Source organism: Xyrauchen texanus, chromosome 22 (assembly GCF_025860055.1).
Source record: "Xyrauchen texanus isolate HMW12.3.18 chromosome 22, RBS_HiC_50CHRs, whole genome shotgun sequence".
NCBI lineage: Eukaryota > Metazoa > Chordata > Actinopteri > Cypriniformes > Catostomidae > Xyrauchen > Xyrauchen texanus.
In genome coordinates, this window is record NC_068297.1 from 11960541 (window position 1) to 11982914 (window position 22374).

At 43.0% G+C, this 22374-nt stretch overlaps 1 protein-coding gene across 2 annotated transcripts in view; it reads right to left on the reverse strand.

The window, feature by feature from the left end:
* Positions 1 to 21820, reverse strand: part of LOC127662218 (alpha-actinin-2-like) — a 28066-nt gene extending 6246 nt beyond the window's left edge. For both annotated transcript variants that reach the window (XM_052153316.1, XM_052153317.1), the window contains exons 1-13: positions 21552 to 21820; positions 17444 to 17558; positions 17234 to 17353; positions 16833 to 16919; positions 14866 to 14953; positions 14652 to 14730; positions 10196 to 10277; positions 9528 to 9613; positions 9320 to 9412; positions 8898 to 9128; positions 8165 to 8312; positions 7343 to 7493; positions 5730 to 5838 (exon numbers count right to left, since the gene is read on the reverse strand). In XM_052153316.1, coding sequence (XP_052009276.1) covers positions 5730 to 5838; positions 7343 to 7493; positions 8165 to 8312; positions 8898 to 9128; positions 9320 to 9412; positions 9528 to 9613; positions 10196 to 10277; positions 14652 to 14730; positions 14866 to 14953; positions 16833 to 16919; positions 17234 to 17353; positions 17444 to 17558; positions 21552 to 21671 — 1509 coding nt within the window. In that variant the 5' untranslated portion in view covers positions 21672 to 21820. The remainder of the gene's footprint in view (positions 1 to 5729; positions 5839 to 7342; positions 7494 to 8164; positions 8313 to 8897; positions 9129 to 9319; positions 9413 to 9527; positions 9614 to 10195; positions 10278 to 14651; positions 14731 to 14865; positions 14954 to 16832; positions 16920 to 17233; positions 17354 to 17443; positions 17559 to 21551) is intronic.
* Between the last annotated feature and the right edge of the window lie 554 nt (positions 21821 to 22374).

Below are 22374 nucleotides of genomic sequence, written 5' to 3' on the forward strand. Positions count from 1 at the left end.
CTCTGCCTGGGACTGGGGCATGCAGAGCTCGCCCTCGCCGGCGGATGCGATCTCTGCGAGGAGCTGCCGGCGTCGACCCTGCGGGCTCGACTCGAGCGCTCAGGACCGGCCGCCACGCCGCCTTCCGCTCAGCCGCGAGAAAAAAAAAAAAGCGCCGCCTCAAAGGCTGCCGGAAACAGTGGTAGAAGCGATTGCCTCGCCGGAGCCCATCCCTCGAAAGCACCGCCTTCACCCTCCCCGCCCACCGGGATGCGCAGTTGCCGCCGAGCGGCTGCTCTGCTGCCATCTCGGACGAAGAAGCGGAGGATAAGGGCTGTTCCATCATGGCTTCGACAGCGAGGAGTGGTCAGGCTCACACGCTCCTCCTCGCCCAGGAATCCAGCAGGACCCGCGCCGAGTCGACGGGGAACTAACACGCCTCCTCACACAGGCCGTCGACCGCCTCGGGCTCGAAAGTGGTCACCGCCCTTGAGCAGGCACCCAACAGACTTGACGGCTGCTTTACAGAGCAGCCGCCAGCAGCACCCGCTACCCGGCCGCTCCTTCCTGCCGGAACTCCACGCCGAGCTTTCCAAATCATGGAACGCGCCTTTCTCGGCCAGGGTCCGATCCCACATCTCCACCTCTCTTGCTCGGTGGACGGCGCCACTGAGAAGGGCTACGCTTCCATCCCTCCGGTCGAGGATGCGGTAGCAGCACACCTTTGCCCGCCCTCCGCGAGATGGCGGTCTAAACCAGTGCTCCCGTCTAAGGCCTGCAGAACAACTTCCGCCTGTGTTGGCCGCGCCTATTCCGCCGCTGGCCAAGCTGCATCTGCTCTGCACTCTATGGCCGTCCTACAGATCCTCCAAGCGGACCTTCTGCGGGAGTGGGATGAGGACAGCAGGCATCCAGAGGCGGTTGCAGACATACGGAGTGCTACGGACCTTGCCCTCCGCGCTACCAAAGCTGCAGCCCAAGCTATAGGGAAGTGCATGGCCGCGCTGACTGTGACCGAGAGACATCTGTGGCTAACGCTAGCCGACATGGGAGAAGCAGAGCACTCTACGTTCCTCAACGCACCGCTCTCTCCATCCGGTCTCTTCGGCTCCGCGGTGAGTGGAATCATTGACCGGTTTTCAGAGGTCCAAAAAGCCTGCACGAGCCTCTTCACAGCGCCCAGCTCAACAAAGCCAGACTTCTCAGCGTCGACAGGGCGGCCGCCCTCGATCGCGCTCAGACAGCCGCCGCAGACCGCCGCCCCCCCGCGGCCCTCGTATGTAAGTCCCGTGCCCGTGACTATGCTTGCGTATCACTTAACAGACGTGACTCTTTCCCCATTCACCTCAATCGGGAAGTCACTCACAGAACAGCCTGTCCATGCTGTCTGCAAGCAGTCCAGCATAAGCACAGTAAGCACGCTCACACATTCTGTTCAGCGCGCTGTGTGCGGCAATCAGAGCGATTTGGCCACTCACCCACTAACATTACGCTTCAAAGCGTGGGAAGATATTCCAGGGATATCCGAATGGGTGTTAAGCACAATAAAACAGGGCTATTTGCTACAGTTCGATCGCCGTCCTCCTCACTACAGAGCGCGGCTCGAAACTACTGTGAACACGGAAGCAGTGTGCATGCTTCGTTCAGAAATAGCAAACCTTCTGTGCAAAAGGGCCATAGAGAGAGTGCCGCCTCCCTGAGCCGAGTCGGGGTTTTACAGCCGTTATTTTCTCGTTCCCAAGAAAGACGGCGGCCTCAGACCAATATTAGATCTCAGGGTTTTGAACAAAGCTTGCAAAAAGACCGTTCAAAATGCTTACAACCAGCAAACTCCTCAGCGATGATGCGCCAGGGGACTGGTTTATTTCTCTCGATCTGAAAGATGCATACTTTCAGATTCAGATAAATCCCGTCACAGGCCATTCTTGAGATTCAGCTCGATGGCCAGGTTTATCAATACACCGTCCTTCCGTTCGGCCTGTCCTTAGCACCCGTACTTTCACGAAGTGCATGGACGCGGCGCTCGCACCCCTGCGGAGTCAGGGTTTGCGGAGTCAGGGACTAGCCGCGTCATTTCAGATGAACAGCCTCACACCTCTGAAGAAGTTTCAGAGAGTGCTAGGCTACATGGCCTCAGCCGCAGCAGTACTTCAACTGGGTTTACTGCGCATCGCTCGCTTCAGCATTGGCTAAACACCAGCGTCTCGCCGGGCTTGGGCCACAGGCCGCCAGCCAATCGGAGTGACTAAGACCTGTATTTCAGCTCTGCAGCCCTGGACAGTGGCCGAGTGGTATCAGCGGGGTGTGATGATGGGAGCTGTATCTCGCCGAAAAGTCATCTCGACAGAACACGCCCAACACGGGTTGGGGCGCGGTCCGCGAGGGCTCTCCGGTTTTTGGCCTATGGTCAGTTCAGGAAAAGCTCCTTCAAATAAATTGTCTGGAAATGATAGCGGTCGAGTACGCCGCGGCGCTTCCTCCCGATCATTCAGGGTCACCACGTCCTGGTCCGCTCGGACAACAGGTCTGTGGTATCCTATCTAAACCGTCAGGGCGGTGTCAGATCCAGGAACCTCTTCCATCTGACGAAACGCATACTGAGTTGGTCCCAGCGCCACCTCGCGCCGCTGAGGGCGACGCGACGTGCCTGGCCACCTGAACGACGGCCCAGATAGACTGTCCAGAGACAATATTCCCCCAAGGGAATGGTCCCTGCACGCTCAAACAGTCCAGACGTTATGGCGCATATTCAGGAGAGCAGAGATAGACCTCTTTGCGTCAGAAGAGAACTCTCACTGCCCAATATTTTTCTCGAAAAGCGAGGACGCGCTGGCCCAGGACTGGCCCAACCGCCCGCTTTACGCCTTCCCTCCCGTCTCGCTATTGCCACAGGTAATGCAGAGGATCAGGGAAACGCACCACTCGGTGCTCCTCATAGCCCATAGGGAGAATCAAACATGGTTCCCGGAGCTTACGCAGCTGTCACTGACAGCGCCGTGGCCCATCCCAGTGAGAGCAGATCTCCTCTCGCAAGCTCGCGGAACGATCTGGCATCCCCACCCCATCGTGTTTTTACAAGAGCTGCTGGATAAGGGCAGATCCCCATCCATGCTCAAAGTGTACGTGGCGGCCGTCGCGGCATTCGCTGAACCCCTGCACGGCCAGTCACAGGGTAAAAACGAGCTGGTCATCCGCTTCCTCAGGGGAGCTAGAAGGATGAACCCTCCGCACCCCCCATCGGTTCCTATCTGGGACCTTTCTATAGTTCTCGAAGCTATGAAAGCCCCCCCTTTCGAACCACTTCAATCCGTGGATGTGAAACACCTCTCACTTAAAACCGTTTTTCTAACTGCCCTATCATCAGTTAAATGGGTGGGAGACCTTCACGCGCTATCTGTCAGCGCTGCGTGTCTTGAGTTTGGACCAAGTGACTCCAAGGTCATTTTAAAGCTAGACACGGCTACGTCCCCAAGGTGGTCGGTACTCCTTTCAGAGCACAGATCATTTCCTTGTTGGCGCTACCAGCATCTGATAGCGAACGCAACGCCAATCTACTTTGCCCAGTCAGAGCACTGAGATTGTATACTGCGCGCTCCGCATCTTTCAGAAGTTTCGTTCGGAGGGCGCACCAAAGGTCTCGCCGCCTCGAAACAGACACTGTCCAGATGGATAGTGGACGCTATTGCTGCCGCGTACGCGTCAAAAGACCTACCATGCCCGCTAGGCATTAAGGCTCACTCCACTAGAGGCATGGCCTCCTCGTGGGCATGGTCCAGCGGGATTTCCATTCACGACATATGTGTGGCAGCGGGCTGGGCTTCCCCCTCCACCTTTGTCAGATTTTACAACCTGGAAGTACCCGCTCTGCAGGCTAAACTGCTAGCGGTTTATACGCTACAGCTCCCTGGTGAGCTGCATTAATGGGACACAGTCCACACAGACCGGCACCGCCGCTCTGTCTATGTGCTTATGTACTACACACACACTGGCCCGCACTCTTTCCGGCCAAATATTAATTCCCCACTCACAAGGGCTCCCCGGTCCCCTTAATTCCCTGGGGCTCATGCAGTGGATGCTTGGCGCGCATGGCGTTGACAAAGGGTTCCCGTAGCATAAGCTAGCTTACGCAATACTGAGAGAACCTCTCGTGAAGAGAACGAATCGGTTACTAACGTAACCTCGGTTCTCTCTAGATGAGGGAACGAGTATTGCGTAATCGGCCGTGCTTTCGCGCCAGCGGCGATTTTTCGCTTCATTCAATGAAAACCAGGGTTCCAGCCTACGAACTACGCTTATATGCACTCTAGTCACGCCCTTTTTGGCGGGCTTTGATGCAGTGAGCACGCGGACGCCTCTCATTGGATGCGAGTTCGCCCAAGCTCGTCTATAGGCTGCAGCAGTTGCCGCAGAGCAACCAATGAGCTCGCTAGCTAGCCTGCTCAAGGTCTGCAGCTGCCGCACTGCGTTGACAGTGGATACAAAATTAAGGATAATTTTTTGGCTTCAGTATCTCAGAAAAGATGAATCTTTCCCGTAGCGTAAGCTAGCTTACGCAATACTCGTTCCCTCATCTAGAGAGAACCGAGGTTACGTTAGTAACCGATTCATTTTCTTGAATTCAACAAAGTTGTGCCAAAACTATAGATAAGTATATATATATATATATATATATATATATATATATAGACACACACACACACACACACACACACACACAAACAAACACATATGCGCAGCCAGGGTTAGGTTGTAACAGAATGAAGAGAGTGACTCCTGCCAGGTCTCCTAAACAACCAAATTGGCCCGGTTGCTAGGGAGAGTAGGATCACACAGGGTAACCGCCTCGTGAGCGCTATAATGTGGTTCACTCTCAGTGGGGCACGTGGTAAGTTGACCGTGGAGGCCGCGGTGGGTGGCGTGGGCCTCCACATGTGCTATGTCTAGGTAACGCGCTCAACAAGCCACGTGATAAGATGCGTGATTTCACATTCTCAGGCGCGGAGGCAGCTGAGATTCGTCCTCCGCCACCCAGATTGAGGCAAGTCCCTAGCCACCATGAGGACTTAGAGCAAAATTGGGAATTGGACATTCCAAACTGGGAGAAAAGTGGAGACCCCCCATACAAAGTGATTCACCAAAAATATAACATCACAATAAAAAAAAAGGATGAGTAAAAGAATCAGAAGCACCCAAAAATAAAAGTGTCGGTAATAAAAGAGATAAATATATAAATACAATTAATAAATAGGCCTTATGGAAATATGCAAGCAAGTTTGGTTAAAATCATGAATATACTACTGTATATTGTTGTCAATTGACCTCACAATTTTGTTTAATTTCTACACGTTATATCCTGTTATCATCTCAAAAATAAAAATGGTTTATTTGCATTTCTTTTTTAATTATGTGTCAAAATATATTATTCTTCATTAGTTCAATTAAATATGGAGATAAAAAAAGATTACAATTTTGTTACAAGCCTTCCACAAAGAAAAACATTAGTGTCCAACTCCACATCTAAGTAAAAGAAGCATGATATTCTGATTCACTTCAGATAATACTAACATCACATGTAATTCTTCCTATTGTGCCTTACCTTTATTAATATGTATTCTAAAAGTATTTTGAATACATTAATTTTTATTTGATGCATTCAGAATACTTTACTGAATACATTTTAGAAAGAGTACTTTGTATTCAGCCCAGAATACTTTCTTAAAGTAATCCGCCCAACCCTGTACACAGCATACCTCCAATGCCTCTCTGCGTTTCTGGGTGAGTGTGCCCAGCTGGTCCCAGAGGTCACAGATACTTTGACACCTTTGATTCACTGATGCCACATCATGATAGTCCAGCTCACTTTAAAGTGACCAATAAAGACAGACAGACAGAGAGACAGAGAGAGAGGCTTCAGGCATCAAATAACACTACAATCTGCTGTTGAATATGTCTCCCTCTAGTGGTTAAAAGAAGAAGCACCTTGTAACAATAACGTGGAATAAAAATGGTTGTGTTGCATCCTATGGAAACACTTTCCACTTTTGAAGAATTTAATACTTTGATATTCATTTTCTCCTGAAGACCACTAACGTACAGTAAGTTAAGGTTTCTTGCACCAAAAAGAGAAGTTTATTTTTTCCCAACATCTTTCTGACCCTTGTGAAATGAACAGATTCAAAAAACAATTAACTGATACAAGTCCTGGCTGGGTATTTTAGGAATGTTTTTATGTAAATAATTAAATGCTGTTTTTCATAACATTAATTTAAGCTGAATTTAGTGTAACTTATATGTTCATTTATACATTAAATTACCCTATTAAGTTGCTTATGATTTTGTTAATAGCTTTTAATGTAGTTAATTTTTCAAAAGAGTAGCTTCACTGCATAGTCTAATAACTACTATAAACAATGAGTAGCTTGTTGCTTGGTGAACTACCGTACTATAGATGTACATTGCCCTCTTTGAAGTCAATCCTGTTTTCCATGGCCTAACTATACTTTAAAATACAAATCAACTTTCAACTTCCTTATAGTAGTGTCAAACTGTTCATAGTGTTTCTTTTCCGTTTGCCTTTTGTGTCCATACTAGCAAACCTCCATAGCTAATAAATGATATTACACTGTACACAGCAACAGCCTAAAGGTCAGAACTACAGGCTAAATACACACATGCACAGACAATTAATCACGCCTGCATGGAGATAATGTATGCTAAAATAGAAAGACAGCGATGCACAGTGTGTGTGTGTGTGTGTGTGTGTGTGTGTGTGTGTGTGTGTGTGTGTGTGTGTGTGTGTGTTTGTGTGGTTTACGAGGAGATTTGTTTAGGTTACAAACTGGTAATTACATTTCTAGTGTCCCCATAATTCAAATCACATAATTTATAATGTAAAAATGCAGGTTTTTGTGAGGGTTATGTTTATGGGTAGGGTTAAGGGATATAATCTATAGTTCGTACAGTATAAAAATAATTATGTCTATGGAGAGTCCTCATAAGGATAGTCGCGCCAACATGAGTGTGTGTGTGTCTGTGTGTGTGTGTGTGTGTGTGTGTGTGTGTGTGTGTGTGTGTGTGTGTGTGTGTGTGCGCGTGTGTATGTGTTTGCGTGTGTGTAGCAGTAGATAAGCGGTGTAAGAGATACGAAGCTATCCAGTCCCTGCAGGGTATGGGGAAACAGAACTCACAGGTCAGTCACAAGGACAAAGTACATACTTGAATGAGCATACTAACTAGAATGAACTCGTAGTTCCAACACTGTCTTTGTGGCATGGCACAAGATGTTATTCACTGTTATAAGTGTTATGCTTGAGCATATACTGTAGTAGAGGACACACATTATTTAAGGGGTCAAAGGTCATACTTGAGCTCCTGAGCAATAGCAGCAATCTGCTCGACTCTGTCCTGGTGGGCAGAAAGGTCACTCTCAAATGCCTCGTGTTTCCGCAGCAAAGCTCGAACTTCCATTAGTGATGATGACTCAAAATCCTTCCGTGTCAACATCTCCTCCTTACCTATTGCAAAGCATTTGAATTACATTTAGATTTATCCATTTAGCAAATGATTTTATCCAAAAAGGAATGCAAGTTGCAATCTTGCCAATTTAATCATATTAAGTCAATTAAGTTAGATGTTCTGCAATAGTCTCAAAGTTGGCCAGGCAGTTACAAAGTCCTTTTCTCCCCAATTTGGAATGCCCAATTCTCACTACTTAGTCCTTGTGGTGGAACGGTTACTCACCTTGATCCGGGTGGTGAAGGATAAGTCTCAGTTGCCTGAGCTTCTGAGCCCCTCAATCCGCGCATCTTATCACGTGGCTCGTTGTGCATGACACCACGGAGTCTCCGCATGTGGAGGCTCGTGCTACTCTCCGTGAACCACACACAACTTACCACGCACCCCATTGAGAGCGAGAACCACTAATTGCGACCACGAGGAGGTTATCCCCTCCTCCCTAGCAACCGGCCTAATTTGGTTGCTTATGAGACCTGGCTGGAGTCACTCAGCACTCTCTGGATTCAAACTCATGACTCCAGGGGTGGTAGTCAGCATCAATACTCACTGAGCTACCCAGGCCCCCCAGTTCACAGGGATTTAACATACATTACCGGAGTCAGCTGGACAGTTTGCAGTATCATAGTAATGAAACTCACAAACATTCACACACACACTGTTTGTGACACACCTGCAGCCCAGCACTCATGGTTGGTGGCTTTCTGTCTGAATTTCTCTGCCAAATGGTCCAATCTTTCCAGTCTCCTAATTTCAGTCAGCAACCATTCCTCATAGCCCTTCTCAGCCTGTTCCAGCCCCTGCCAAGCACTCGCTATGTCCTACAAAAACACACAAACGCACATTCATTTACATGTACATTTACGTCGGGTGTGGTTCAGGTGGTAGAGTGGGTTGGCCACTAATCACAGGGTTGGCGGTTCGATTCCCATCCCACATGATTCATGAGTTGCATACGGCGTACATTCAACCACACTCAAAAACACCCACAATCTGAGACAATTATAGAGGCCTACTGCTCTTAAAAGTAATGAACATCATGATAGTCTTCTAGTTCAGGGTTTTCAAACAAGGACCCCCTAATATGGTAATCTCCCTGTGAGGGACCACATTCCAGAAATATAAAGGCAGCTACGTTGTACAGTCATTTTTCATGCATAAAGACCAATTTATACTGTGTGAGGAAAAACAGTGACCATATCACAAAGACAACATGGTGTTTGCTAAATTAAATAATTGGTGTCTATATTGTCACTGCACTAAAGCCCAAATAAATTATGAAAATATTATCAGGAAAATATTTAATTTGTGTAAAACTGACAGCATACTGTATATATTTTTCTACCCATTACTAGAATAATTGTCCATTTATAAACCTGAAGAAAAATGCTTTAAATTCAATTCACCGACACCATCTTTCCCTCAGAGGGCATGAAGGCAGGCCGGTTGCTGATGCGGAGTTTAGTCTGCAGGGTGTTGAAGCTGATCTCTAGCTGACACTTCTCCTGCACTCTGGGCGGTTTGTGCATTCTGCGGTAATCTCGGAAATCCTCCAGCTTCCGCTGCATCTCTGCCATAGTCTTCTCCGCCACACGGTTCTCCAGCCAGGGGACGGTACGTCTAATCCACTCCAACAGCTAGAGAAGAAAGGACAGCTTAAGTTTACTATTATAATTGAGCACAATTCATCAGTGTCAGTAATTGCAAAGAAATACCTTTTCAACTATTTCTCTATTCTGATTATGTAGACAAGGCCATGTGCGTGGGGAAATAATTTTAACCAACAAGTGTGTGCCAATGTACTTATTTGTGCAGTGTGTCTCCTGACCTCACTAGCCAGTCTTTCATATTCTTCCATCAACTTCTCATTTTCCTGATTCACTCCCAGCACCTTACAAATCCTGTTAGCAGCAGTTTCAGCCTGATGGAGAGAAAAGAGTAAGAATGGAAGGATGGTGGTAAGGATAGCAGTGGAGGGACATAGGCAAAGAGGAACACAAAGATCTAGGTGTTTTTCTCATGCTAGCACTTAGTACCTGTTCAGCTCCAGCAAATGCATGGTAGAAGCAGGACACATATGTCATAATAGCTCTCTCATCAGGCTTAGGGGTGTTCAGAATGTCTGCAGGAGAGGAGACAAATTACAGGAGGGTGCTAAGGAAAGAAAATAGTAAGACCACAAGGAAATGCACAAAACACAACCACAGTAACATTAGAAGGATAAAGGACCACTGGGGAAACTACATCTCTAAAACATCTGGAATTAGTTCCGGAAGCAGATGTAATTTCTGAGCCTCTGCAAACGTGTGGTAGTAACTGGAGACATAAGTCATGACAGTCCTTTAATTTGGCCTGTCTGTACTAACTAGGACTGTGGAGCAAAGGCCATTTTTTGCAATAATTTTAAAGATACGGTATCAATAGAAACATTTTATATATTTTTTTGCAATCTTGTATAGTTTTGCTGCTTTAACAAAAGCAACTGAGGACTTGACAGGTCTACCGACAACATCTCTCTAGACAGGTCTCCATATTTTTTCCCAAACAAAACATCTTAAAGCAACCACCATGCTTTAGTGTTCTGGGGGTACTAAGGCTCATATTTCTGTAAAGCTCCTTTGAAACCATATACACTATATATACAGAAAACACTATACGTGCTAAAAGTTCCTTAAAATTGAGTTGAAACTTTCTAAAAGTTTACCCTCTGCATCCAACATTTTGGGGATGTCCAGATGTTTTTCAGCTATGTCAAATGCCAGATTCAGATTACCCAGTGCATCATCCTACAGGAAGATAACAGGATAGAAAATGCATTTATAAGAAAAATCTTAGTTATATGTGAAAATATATTACAAAAACTTACAAGGTAATTTCATCTAAATATGAAAATCATTTACTCACACTCATGTTGCTCCAAGCCAGTATAACTCTCTTTCTTATGTGAAGATGACAGATGACAGTGTTGTTCACAATGACATCCTCTGTCACCATTCACTTTCATTAAGAAAAAAAGATGCAATGAAGGTGAATGGTGACTGAGACGAACATACTGCCTGACATCTTTTGTGTTTCCCGTAAGAAAGAAAGTTGTACAGGTTCGGAACAACATGAGATTAAGTAAATTACAGAATTTAAATATTTGGGTGAATTAATCCTTTAAATAAGAAATCAATCAAAAAACTTATTCCATGCAGTATTCAGTGTCAGTATTCAGATGCCACCAGAGGGGAAAAATATAATTCTTAGGAATTTTTCAAATGATAATTTACTTGCAAGTCATCATATGTATATATATATATATATATATATATATATATATATATATATATATATATATATATATATATATATAAAGATTGTTTGCCCTTTTTATTGTTTGCCTCATGCCCCAAAATATAGATTTTTTGTCCTGTTTAACAATTTAACAATATATAGAAGTCAAAAAATGGCAAATGTGTGACAGCCTAGGGCCATAATGTGTAAATATGCATAACAAGTGTGATAAATATGGCTTTACTGTAAAACCAATCAAACAGGCAGACCATACTAAAACATTGATTGGTCAGATTTTTCAGATCAAGCAGCATAGTAATACTCTCCCAATCACAGGTCACACACAAAATGTATTAATATTGTATCCTATGATCACATCCATGTGTATGTTTATGGTAGGATGTATTTTTGGGTCTGTGTGTATGTGTTTAAGCAGGGTGGGGATTAAGCTTTTGTTGTCTGTGTCAATAAAAGGCCACATTGCAGGACATCAGCAGCTGCAAGGGATCCATGAGGGTCCTGGGCACTCCTGTTGCCTGTGCCCATACTGGGACCCAGAGGTCCATGCTAAACACTGGATTACCACATTCAAGTTCACCTGGAGCCAACAGCAACAGCTGAAATGGATAGGAATGTGTCTGTGTGTGTGAGCTCTTTTATTCACTCACTGCCCTGTCATGCTAAATAAATTCTAAATCTTCAGTGATCTGATCCAACATCTAATTAAAACCATAGCACACACATCTAGTCAATCACACTCATTCAGGTAATAATAAAAGTACAAATAAGAACCTTTTGTGCCCCCAAACATTACCAAGTCTAACTAAATAAAAGTCCACACTTAAAGGTACACTCAATAATTATTCCCCATCTAAAAAGTTTTACTCCTAAATAAATTAAATGTCATTTTTAAACATATATATATATATATAAACTCATGACAACTCATATGAGATGAAGAATCCAGTCATATCAGTAACCTTATAAAAGCTGTTTTATTCTACATGTGTGGGGCACCCTCATGGGGGCTGCCATTTTAGAATCACATGACCATCTGAATACTACCAGAGACTATTTAGCAGAGATGGGTCACTTCTATTAAGTGAATGGGAGAAATTGGAATGCCCTACCAAGGAGCTCTAGTGCTCAGTGGTAAACAGATGTAGAAAGGAAGTCCAACCTTATAGGTAAAACCACCAATTACCATTTAGATACAGACTATAGCACATTAGCTATTTAGACCATTTCAAGAACCGTTCATTGGTGATGTCAAGTGACTTCACTGTTCCGTGAACATTTCCTGCTTGTCAAAACAGAGACTATTTAGTAGAGACGGGACACTTCTATTAAAAATAATGAGAGAAATCTGAACACCAAATGGCAGCCAACGGTCAACAAAAAAAATACAGCCTTATCACCGCTGCCTTAAACATGAGAGCACCTCTCCTCTGGAGACCAGTCTCGACTTGATGGCATCATCGTGGGTTTAGGAACAGAGCGTGGAGGGTCCAGAGCGAGTTAGATGCATCGCCGGACCCACACCCTGGAACCCTGCCACGGGTTATATGCGACGCCAGGGTTTGGAGCATGCATCACGGCCAAAGGGCCAGGATGAAGGGCCTTTATTCTCCTCCAAGAGAAGCCAGGCCACTTGAGTGAACTTGCCACCCCACACGACTCGGACCAAGAAAACATTACTGCTTATTTGAAATATGTTCTTTTATCATAACCGTTTTTGAGATTTTGGTGATTTCCCATTCAAGTAGACTGGAGCTGCACTGTCACGACAGTACAAAACCTCCCGAGAGCATTCCAAAGATGGCCAACAGTGGACTGACTTGCTAGAAAGTCTTTGATACTAGCTTAATCTCATTTACCATCTTGTTACTGGACACTTTCACTCTTGGATGGCTGATGGCTCATGGCTGATTGTGAATAGTGAATTTCAACAATGGCATTTGTAACTAAAAACTAGTGATTTCGAATGATGCTGCCTCCACACCACTATGTGTTACTGTAAATCCAAGATGATAAAATCAAAAAGTTACTGAGTGCTCTTCTAATTTCTGACATACTTTCCCTGCTCGGTAAACAACTCACTTAAACCAGCCTTACCTGTTATGTGCTGGTCTAAACTGGTCTCTCAGCCAGGTCAACAGGTCTGGTTTGCTGGTTTTAGAGGGGTTTTGTACACTTAACAGCTGGCCAGTCTAGGAGAGCAGCTGACTGACCAGCTAATCTAGTTGAAAACCAGCTTGGTCAGGCTGAGAGAAGGGTTATACCATCATAAACCAGCTTAGACCAGCCAACCAGTTTATGTTGGTTAAGCTGATCTATTCAGAGGGGCTTGGGACAGAGTTATTAGAATTCCCAATGCTAGTTTATTAGAAAAAATCTTTCATAAAAAGCTCTGGTGCTCCTGGTATGTGGATCACTTTAACAAGTTCTATTCCAGGTATCCCATATGGTCCCCTGGGAAAAGTGGTATGGACCGGCTTTCACTGTTTGCCTCTTGATTGCCATACCTTCCATAACAACTAAACAACAAATATGTGTATAACTATCAGTGTTTAACTACATTAGTGAAGTAGACTAACATCAACAACACAAATAGCTACTTGCTAATTACGGCTTACAAATATAAACTACAAATGTGTTCTCACTATCTTTTAACAAAACAACACCTAATCTATTACAGTGGAGCTCAATCCAGTTCTTCCTTCCTGTAGAGTTTATATCCATGTTTCATCAAGTGCATCAGAATCAGTTAATTAAGAGCTTAGTCCCAATTTGCATACTATCCATCCTTAAAAAGTATGTGAGAATAGTATCAGTGTGTCGTTGAAATAGTATGTTTAAAACAGTATGTCAAAGACAACATCCACACTAATCTGTTATGTTTAAAGGCACCATTTTCAGTTTCCTAAAGTCATCAAATGTTTTTGAAAAGCTCTGGTTTTGGTGAAGGAAAACGCTGTGCCAGTTTGGATGAGAGACGTAAACCAAAACTAAACTGTTTTCAAACTAAAATGTATTAATGTTAGACAAGGCCAAATGTGTCCAGATGGTAAACTATTTCCAGTAGATTTTCAAAGTGTGTATCCATGCATGCTTTTTTGGCTAATATTGCGCATTTGAGACTATGGTGTTATTTATTTATGTTTTTTTGAGGGAATAAATTAACAAAATGCCAGCACTTGTAAACGCAAACCAAACACATCAAGGGGGTCTGTGGTATCAAGATGAAATTTTATGATAGTGTGTCTAATACTGGCAAACTGTATTACTACATACTCTAGTGAAGTAGCCCACATACAGTATTATTTATTTGCAGCCATGGTCTTGGGGTTCACTAAAAAAATTATCAGCCAGTGTATTAAAGTTGGAAATAAACTCTAGGTTGATCTCTAGGTGCAGGATTGATCATATCTAATCTATTTTATACATATACTTGCAAAAACAAAAAGCACATCCAACCAATTTATGCTACCTTCAGGTTCTAAAAGTCAGTCAGTTCTGTTCTGTGTCTGTTTATGAGTGCACAGAAGGTCAGTCCATCCCTCCAGCTATTGAAGCACAAAACAATGAAATACTGATTGTACATGCAAGAAGTGAAGAGTGGGATTAACCACAGAAAAAAGATAAATCATTCATTTTAGAGATTAAATCCTTGGATTCCTGCAAGTGCAAATGTGGTGACAGGAATGTGCAATTTATGAGACAGTAAAAAATTAAACATTAGTGTAAACGAACACCATCTGTACAGTGATATCAATACAAGGGAACATCAAAACGTTGTGTCAGATATGTTAATTTACTGTGAAAGGACTGTTAGATTAAATGTCCCAGAGGGTCAGATGTTAATCTGGGGAAACACTCGAGACCTTGTTGAGCTTGGCGTAGTCAATAAGGTCAGGCCTGTGCCTGTGGATGAGAGCGCACAGCGCCAATCCATCCTTCCAGCTTCACCAGAGAGAGAGAGAGAGCCAGTGTCATATTGGGGTCATCAGATCAAATGGTCAATAAAAGGTTGTGAAAACCATTACTGGTATCGCCTCATCTGACAATTTTGTTTTTGCACCAAAAAATGAGCCTCACCTGACATGAAAGTTTTGCACATTGACATTCCTATAGGGAGCCGTCTTCCTCTGACACCATAGTAGAAGTCCTTCTTTGGCAGATGTTTCTGAAAGAAGAAATGAGAGAATCCATATATATCATACTTAAGCAATATCACATGAGCAAGAGTGCAATATGCCCCTACATCATCACTGTGCTGATTTAGGGCCATATAGCACGATTGTGAGTGTGATATGGCTTATATACAACAGTTCAATGAACAAGTACATTTGAAAAAATTTGGAAAATAGAGTACGGTCATAAAAAATCATTACATGATGGATCAGAATGTGCGATTGCTGGTTCAAAACAAATAATGCATCCAAGCCTTCGTTAGTAATTCAAAAATGTCACTTCAGAAATAGTATCACGGTTTGTGCTAAAGTTATTGGATAAACATGGATGGATGTGTGTGTGTGTGTTTGTGTGTGTGTGTGTGTGTGTGTGTATGTGAGAGAGAGAGAGAGAGAGAGAGAGACAGAGAGAGAGAGAGAGATGGAGCATGTGCGATCACATGTTGCCACTCCCTAGCAGAGATGCTGTCAGCTTTCTCAATGAAAAAATAGCAGTCCGAGCAGGGGTATTTCTCCCTATTTCACTATAGAAACCGCAATGTCCTCTGCTATTTTAAACAGCATGTTCTCTCCAATGTGGAAATTCCAGCAAGAGGTAAGCGCCTTGAGTTGTGTAATGAATCAGTCTGTGATGAGCCTTAATTCTGAAGTTGTTCGTTTAAAGTGGTTTAAAGCTATATGCTAGCTTTAGTAGTGTAGTAGTAATAGAAGCGATCATGGAGTGCTGTTGTATGTAAACACTGACTGATGCGGATTCACTTCACCTAACTGGCTCGTATTACACACAAAAATTATCTTTTGCCACCACCTGCTGGCTAACATATGTAACGTAAAAAAAAATACATTTAAAGAGACACAAATACAGTAGCACTTACTCTTTAGTTTAGAACGGCACAAACACAATCGGAGTGATACACTCAGTGAAGCATCCGAGTGCTGATGGTGTGAGACTGTCAGTGCTCATGGAATGTCTCTCATCCAATCAGATTCGAGGACCGGAACTAATTGTTGTATATAAACATATACAACATTGTGGAGCGGAGGGGGGCGGGGCCGGTCTAGAATGTCGCACGCCAAGTCGGCCTTATGGGGTGCGGTTCGAGAGAGAGAGAATTACGGGCATGTCCATCGTGTGTGTGTTTTGGTTTAAGTTTTCATTAAATTATTATTTATATTGACAAGCCGGTTCTCGCCTCCTCCTTGCCCATCTTAACCCCCTTACATTGGTGCTGAAAACCCGGGAAGGAGGAGGGATGCCCATCGCAGAGTCCTCGACAGTCCACCCAGGGAGCGCCGCTGCCATCTGCTGGGTGACGGAGTAGCCCGACCACCCGGACGTGGGGAGCGGCCGTCGTCCGCGGGGTGAGTGGGGACTGGATTCCCCGACCACCTGGAGCGAGGAGTGCCCTGCCGTCCCCCAGAAACGCCCGCGAGGGGAGGAGGGAAGTAACTCCCCGATCACCTGGAGCGGTAGGGCCGCTGCCAGGGGCGGAGGAATGTCCCCATGTGCCGCCAGAAAAGCGGAGGGGAGTTCTGTCCACTGGGGGTCGGAGGTTTGACTCCGGTCCACCCAGGGAGGAGCGGCTGTCGTCTGCAGAAGAGTGTGGAGGAGTGCTCGAGGACCACGCGACGGCACATCAGAGAACCGATGAGTGACTTTCTTCTCTCTCTCTCTCTCTCTCTCTCTCTCTGTCGCACCGTGTTGGCCTTTTCCCTCGCTTATTTAGTTTTTTTGTTGTTGTTGTTTTTCCCTTCCTGTCACATCCCAGGTAGAGGAAGGCGGGGATGACCTGACGGGACGCAAAGCATGCCCCTCCCCAGGGAAATGTCATGCCTGTTGTATAACTTGTAATAATGGTGAATTAGTATTACCTTCTACAAAGATATCATGGATGGCGAAGCGAAGGATGATGGTCCAAATCAATCCAAGAGTCATCTTCACATTCCCATCCACAATTTCTACAAACATACAACCGCAAAATCACTTCTCTGTTCCTTTAAAGTTAAGCTAAAACCACTCTAAGATTTTAAAACTAACAAACTGTCTGTAATATACTGAACAACATAGCTTCTCTAAGCATTTATTAAAGTTACACTGCAGAACAATTCTGTGGCGAGTGCAAGAACATGGTTTTGACCCACTTTTTTATGTACTGGCTCAATAATAGTATTTTGTTCATTTTTAATGAAAATTTTAACAAAAAGAAAAAATCTCTGTAGTGTAACTTTAATGAATCGGAAGTCATAAGCATTGCATGCCAAGAATTAAATACCTTCAGCTCCAATAGAGACCAATTTTACTCCTTTACTGGTGATGAAAACAAGGGCTTTGTTCACATTGGCTATCTTGTGAAAACGCATTTTTCCTCTGTCAGGCTTGGGTAACCTCTCACCTGCCAAAATGCAGTTTGGTATGAAAGATTTTATTGATGTAAAGTGGATCATATGAATGTTTAATTATTGAGGAAGCTCAGAATGTGTACCTGAGATAACTTCAAGAAGCAGCATTAGTTTGAGGCCATTCCTGAAGTCTTCTTCTATGTTCTCGATCTGTGTGCCAGCTTTCCTCAGGTGAGAGTTACACCAGGCTGTGAAGGTCTAGGAGAGAAAAACAACGTAAATTGTTCAACATGCGTTTAAACAAATTTACAAATGTTATGTACATGTTAATGTAGTTTCCCTAAGTCTGATGTCTGCCAATAGACCAGATTTGATCATGAGACTGTTAATCTCATTAATGAGATCATGAGACTGTTAATCTGGTTTTAATGTGTCTGTTGGTACACCGAAAGCTTTTGATATCATTTTCAGGTCAAAACCTCACTGCATGGGTGACAGTTGAGGATAGCTGCCAATGAAACTACTCCCTATACTAATAGCTATGCCAAAAGAAGGTGTAGTATGGAAGTTTGTAGACTAGTTCACACACTTTAAATTTAATTTAGATATGGGATAAAGAAAGTGTGAAATTAGTTGAATGGACTGCTGCATAGCTCAATCTCTGTAGGATGTGTTTTAGTTTCTGTATTTGTTCTTCTTTTGTCCTACCGTCTGTCCATTATTTAATACATAATATTTTGAGTATATACTATAATACTGAATAGGAAGTGTAATCAGGTTGTCTAGACAGCGAGACCATGGAAAGGCTTTTCCATTATAAGAATCCCCAACACACACATGCACACTTGCATTACACACTTGCGAGTCTCCACTTCAGTTGTACTGTTGAGCTCATCCTCCATAAATAGCCAGCACTTACCAAGATCTACAAATAAGCTACAAAGCAAAAAAACTAACAGCATTACCTTGTTATTGCCCTACAGAACAACTTTTAAAGAAACTGTAAATGTATAAATAACTTTACAAATGCAAATAAATTCCATTATTATCACTATAGTCAATTAACTATAACACAGAACTGTCTAAATTGTGTTAGAAACATGTCAGACACCAATATTTAGACCAAAAATGACCCAGTAATGCTAGGAACTGTACTGCTGCCCACATCTGCATTAAGTTGCACTCTCAAATTTTGGTCTCAGTGGAGCATCTTTTAATCCATCAAAGCAGGTTCCACAATGCTGTGGTCATTCCTGGCCAGATGAAAGTTTTACTGTGGACTCCAGAGCAAATTCCTGTGAGGTAAGGGTGTAAATTTAGCTCTCTCGGCAGAGTCTGCTTTTGACAAGAGACCTGATGAAGTAGGCTCACATTGAGGAGAGAGATATGAGAGAATGCAGTATGTATAACAGGCATGGGCCTCATCTAATCGGACAGGAAAGAATTTCATTAATTCCGTAAAACTATAGGGTGTGTCAACTGTAACATGTCTGTGTGGGGTTATGGTTTCTGAAAGAATAAGAGGAGGAGTTTGTCACAGATCAACAAGCTATGTGCTCCATAGCTTATATTTAAGTTATTAATTTCAGTTCAAATAAATATATTGTACTGTAATTTACAGTATAAATGTAAATACTGTAGAAAGAGTGGAATGTTTGAGAACTATATTGAGGGTGACATCCAATCCCCCCTCAGATATACAGAATCGTGGATGATCCATATTGAACACTGACAAATTCATGAGCTTTTACACTTGGTCCTCCCTTAATCTTAAATGTTTGATTACATCTTTGGGTGTAACTGAGCTATACAAACCACAAGACCACAAGCCAACTAGATTTTGTATTCCTTTAGGAATCAAATTGAGACTTAATTGTATCAGACACTTTCCTTGTGTTCATAATAGATGTCCTGTCTCTACTCTTGTCTTTAATAATCTAAAGTTCTCAAAGGACAGAATGCAATCTACCTTGTATGTTGCAGGCTAATATAACCTCTGACATTATTACCACTTCTTCTCATTATATCAACAAAACATAATTGTTTTCCACTCATTGATAGTCTGTCAAAATGTTCATACTGTCTATCAATTAAACATTTTAGGAGGGCCTGGGTAGCTCAGTAAGTATTGATGCTGACAACCACCCCATGGAGTCACGATTTCCACAGAGTGCTGAGTGACTCCAGCCAGGTCTCCTAAGCAACCAAATTGGCCCGGTTGCTAGGGAGGGTAGAGTTACATGGGGTAACATTCTCGTGGTTGCAATTAGTGGTTCTCACTTTCAATGGGACGTGTGGTAAGTTGTGTGTTGATTGCGGAGAATAGCATGAGTCTCCACATGCTGTAAGTCTCTGCGGTGTCATGCACAACGAGCCATGTGATAAGATGTGCAGATTGACGGTCTCAGAAGCAGAGGCAACTGACACTTGTCCTCGGCCATCCGGATTAAGGTGAGTAACCGTGCCAGCACGAGGACCTACTAAGTTGTGGGAATTGGGCATTCCAAATTGGGAGAAAAGGGAATAAAATATTTATAAATAAATATATTTAGGATCACTGTATACTCTTCCCTATGAAAATTAATAAGTCTGAGTAGATGAGTGAGAGAGAGAGAGAGAGAGAGAACTTCTGTGGTTTTGTATAGGCTATAATTAAAGAACACCCTGCTTAACTGCATTTTAAGAGGTCCATAAACCATATCATAATCCATTAGGTATCCCAATGTGTTTAAACCCTTGGCACACCCTTGGAGTGGTGGTGGCGTAGTGGCTAAAGCACAGGGCTGTTAATCAGAAGGTCGATGGTTTGAACCCCACGGCCACCACCATTGTGCCCTTGAGCAAGACACTTAACTCCAGGTTGTTCCAGGGGGATTGTCCCTGTAATAATTGCACTGTAAGGATAAAAGCGTCTGCCAAATGCATAAATATAAATGTAAATGTAAACTTGTTTAATGGAGTGGTGGTGGCGCAGTGGTCTAAAGCACATAACTGTTAACCAGAAGGCCACCACCATTGTGTCCTTGAGCAAGGCACTTAACTCCAGATTTCTCTGGGGGGATTGTACCTGTAATAATTGCACTGTGAGTTGCTTTGGATAAAAGCGTCTGCCAAATGCATAAATGTAAATGTAAATATATTAAACGTACCACATTTCTCTTATGCCAGGTAACTTTGTTTTTATATTTACGTTTATGCATTTGGTTTTATCCAAAGCGACTTACAAAGCCTTTATTACAGGGACAATCCCCCTGGAGCAACCTTAGTGCCTTGCTCAAGGACACAAGGTGGCTGTGAAGATCGAACCGACAACCTTCTGCTTAACAGTTTAGTGCATTAGCCCTCTACGCCACCACCAATACTCGATATGATATCAGTAATGTGATATTAAATTATTAATAGGTGCACAGGTAAGGCACGTGTGCCTTCCTACTTCAATATAGAATATATAGTTCCAATATATAAATCCGATGCTCTATTATGGCCTATAAAATAATGTATTGCAGTTTTTATGTGCAAAAGAATTCCCCACCAAGGACACCGGATTAAGACTTTTGGTCCATGGGTTAAAATTAGCCCCTGCATCAATTCTAATCCCAAGGACGTCATCGTGTGTTGGAAGCATCTGTTGACAGTCCGCATTCCATTCGTATCAGCGGAGCGGCAACAGACGCACAGTGCCGCACGCAGCTGCACTATTGTTAGTTCGGTACCCGCTGCATCAATCCCTCCTCAGAGGAGCCAAACCAGACCCCCTCAGTAAGTGAGTGCCAGCATAACGAGACGGGATTCCATTACAGGCAACTGATAATCCACCGTTTGTGATACAATGCCATTTTTATCTTACAGATTTCCACAGTAAAAGGCACATTAGAGGGAATTCAAATTTAAGAAGATAACATTTCAATCATTATTTAGCCTAATGATTAACAGTTCCGTGCATATCCTTAAATGTTATAACTATTTGATTGTAGGTTAAAAAATATTCTTCAATGTAAAAATAAATAAAAGTTAATGAATTTTCTAACTTATAAGCCTACCTTTCTGTAAAGCAGTGTAGGCTATTTGTTAATGAAAGATATAATAAAGTGTTAACAATATATATATATATATATATATATATATATATATATATATATATATATATATATATATATATATATATATATATATATATATATATTATTATTATTATTATTAATTTTATTTTTCTGTGTACTTTGCGTCTTAAGGGACCAAACCTTCTCTTACCTTCCGTTGCTGTTTTTCCCATGCTGGGTCCAGCAGTAAATCCCGGTCCCATTCCTCCTCCTGCATCATATAGTCATTCTCATCGTACCCATTATCATAATGCACTGCGATCTGATTCATCTTTCCTCCGTATATTCTACTGTTCGATGAGTAACTTAGTAGTCTCTTGTCCGCGACTTTATGATGGAACTTGAATCTTCAGTTTTGTCTGATGTCTGTCTCTGTTGGTTTCCAGATTCCCGGCCTCAGTGCGAGCAGTGCCCGTGAGAGGAGCGGGTGTAGATTAGTACTGATGGGTCACATGACCTCTCCTTCCACCGCGGGACACACATCACACACTAAAATTATATCAACACATTCAAACTACCGTTTCCATTGATTGAACCAATGTTATTTAGGCCTTTTTGCTTAGAAATATCATTATAAATCAATATACAAGACAATTAGAAAATAATAGAACAGCATAAAATATATCCTGACATATTTTGCGGTCTTATTTTTCGTATCAAAGAGATGCAACAAATAGGCCTATACTGTAGAACAAGATTCATTACTTCCATATGGAAATTTCATGAGACACAATTGGCTGTCAAAAACATATTGAGCTACATGTAAAACATAAGCACTTTTTCCCTCAGGTAGTTTTTGAGTTTAAAGTGACACACAGCTTACATCATTTCAGTAGTACACCCAAATGACAATATACAACTCATACAGTTCATGTGTTACACTTACTATAGTTCACTTCCACATTGCTTCTTCATCCATAGCTATGTCAAGCAAGTCAATTGCTGAAACAACAGCACCATCTTGAGTATGAAAA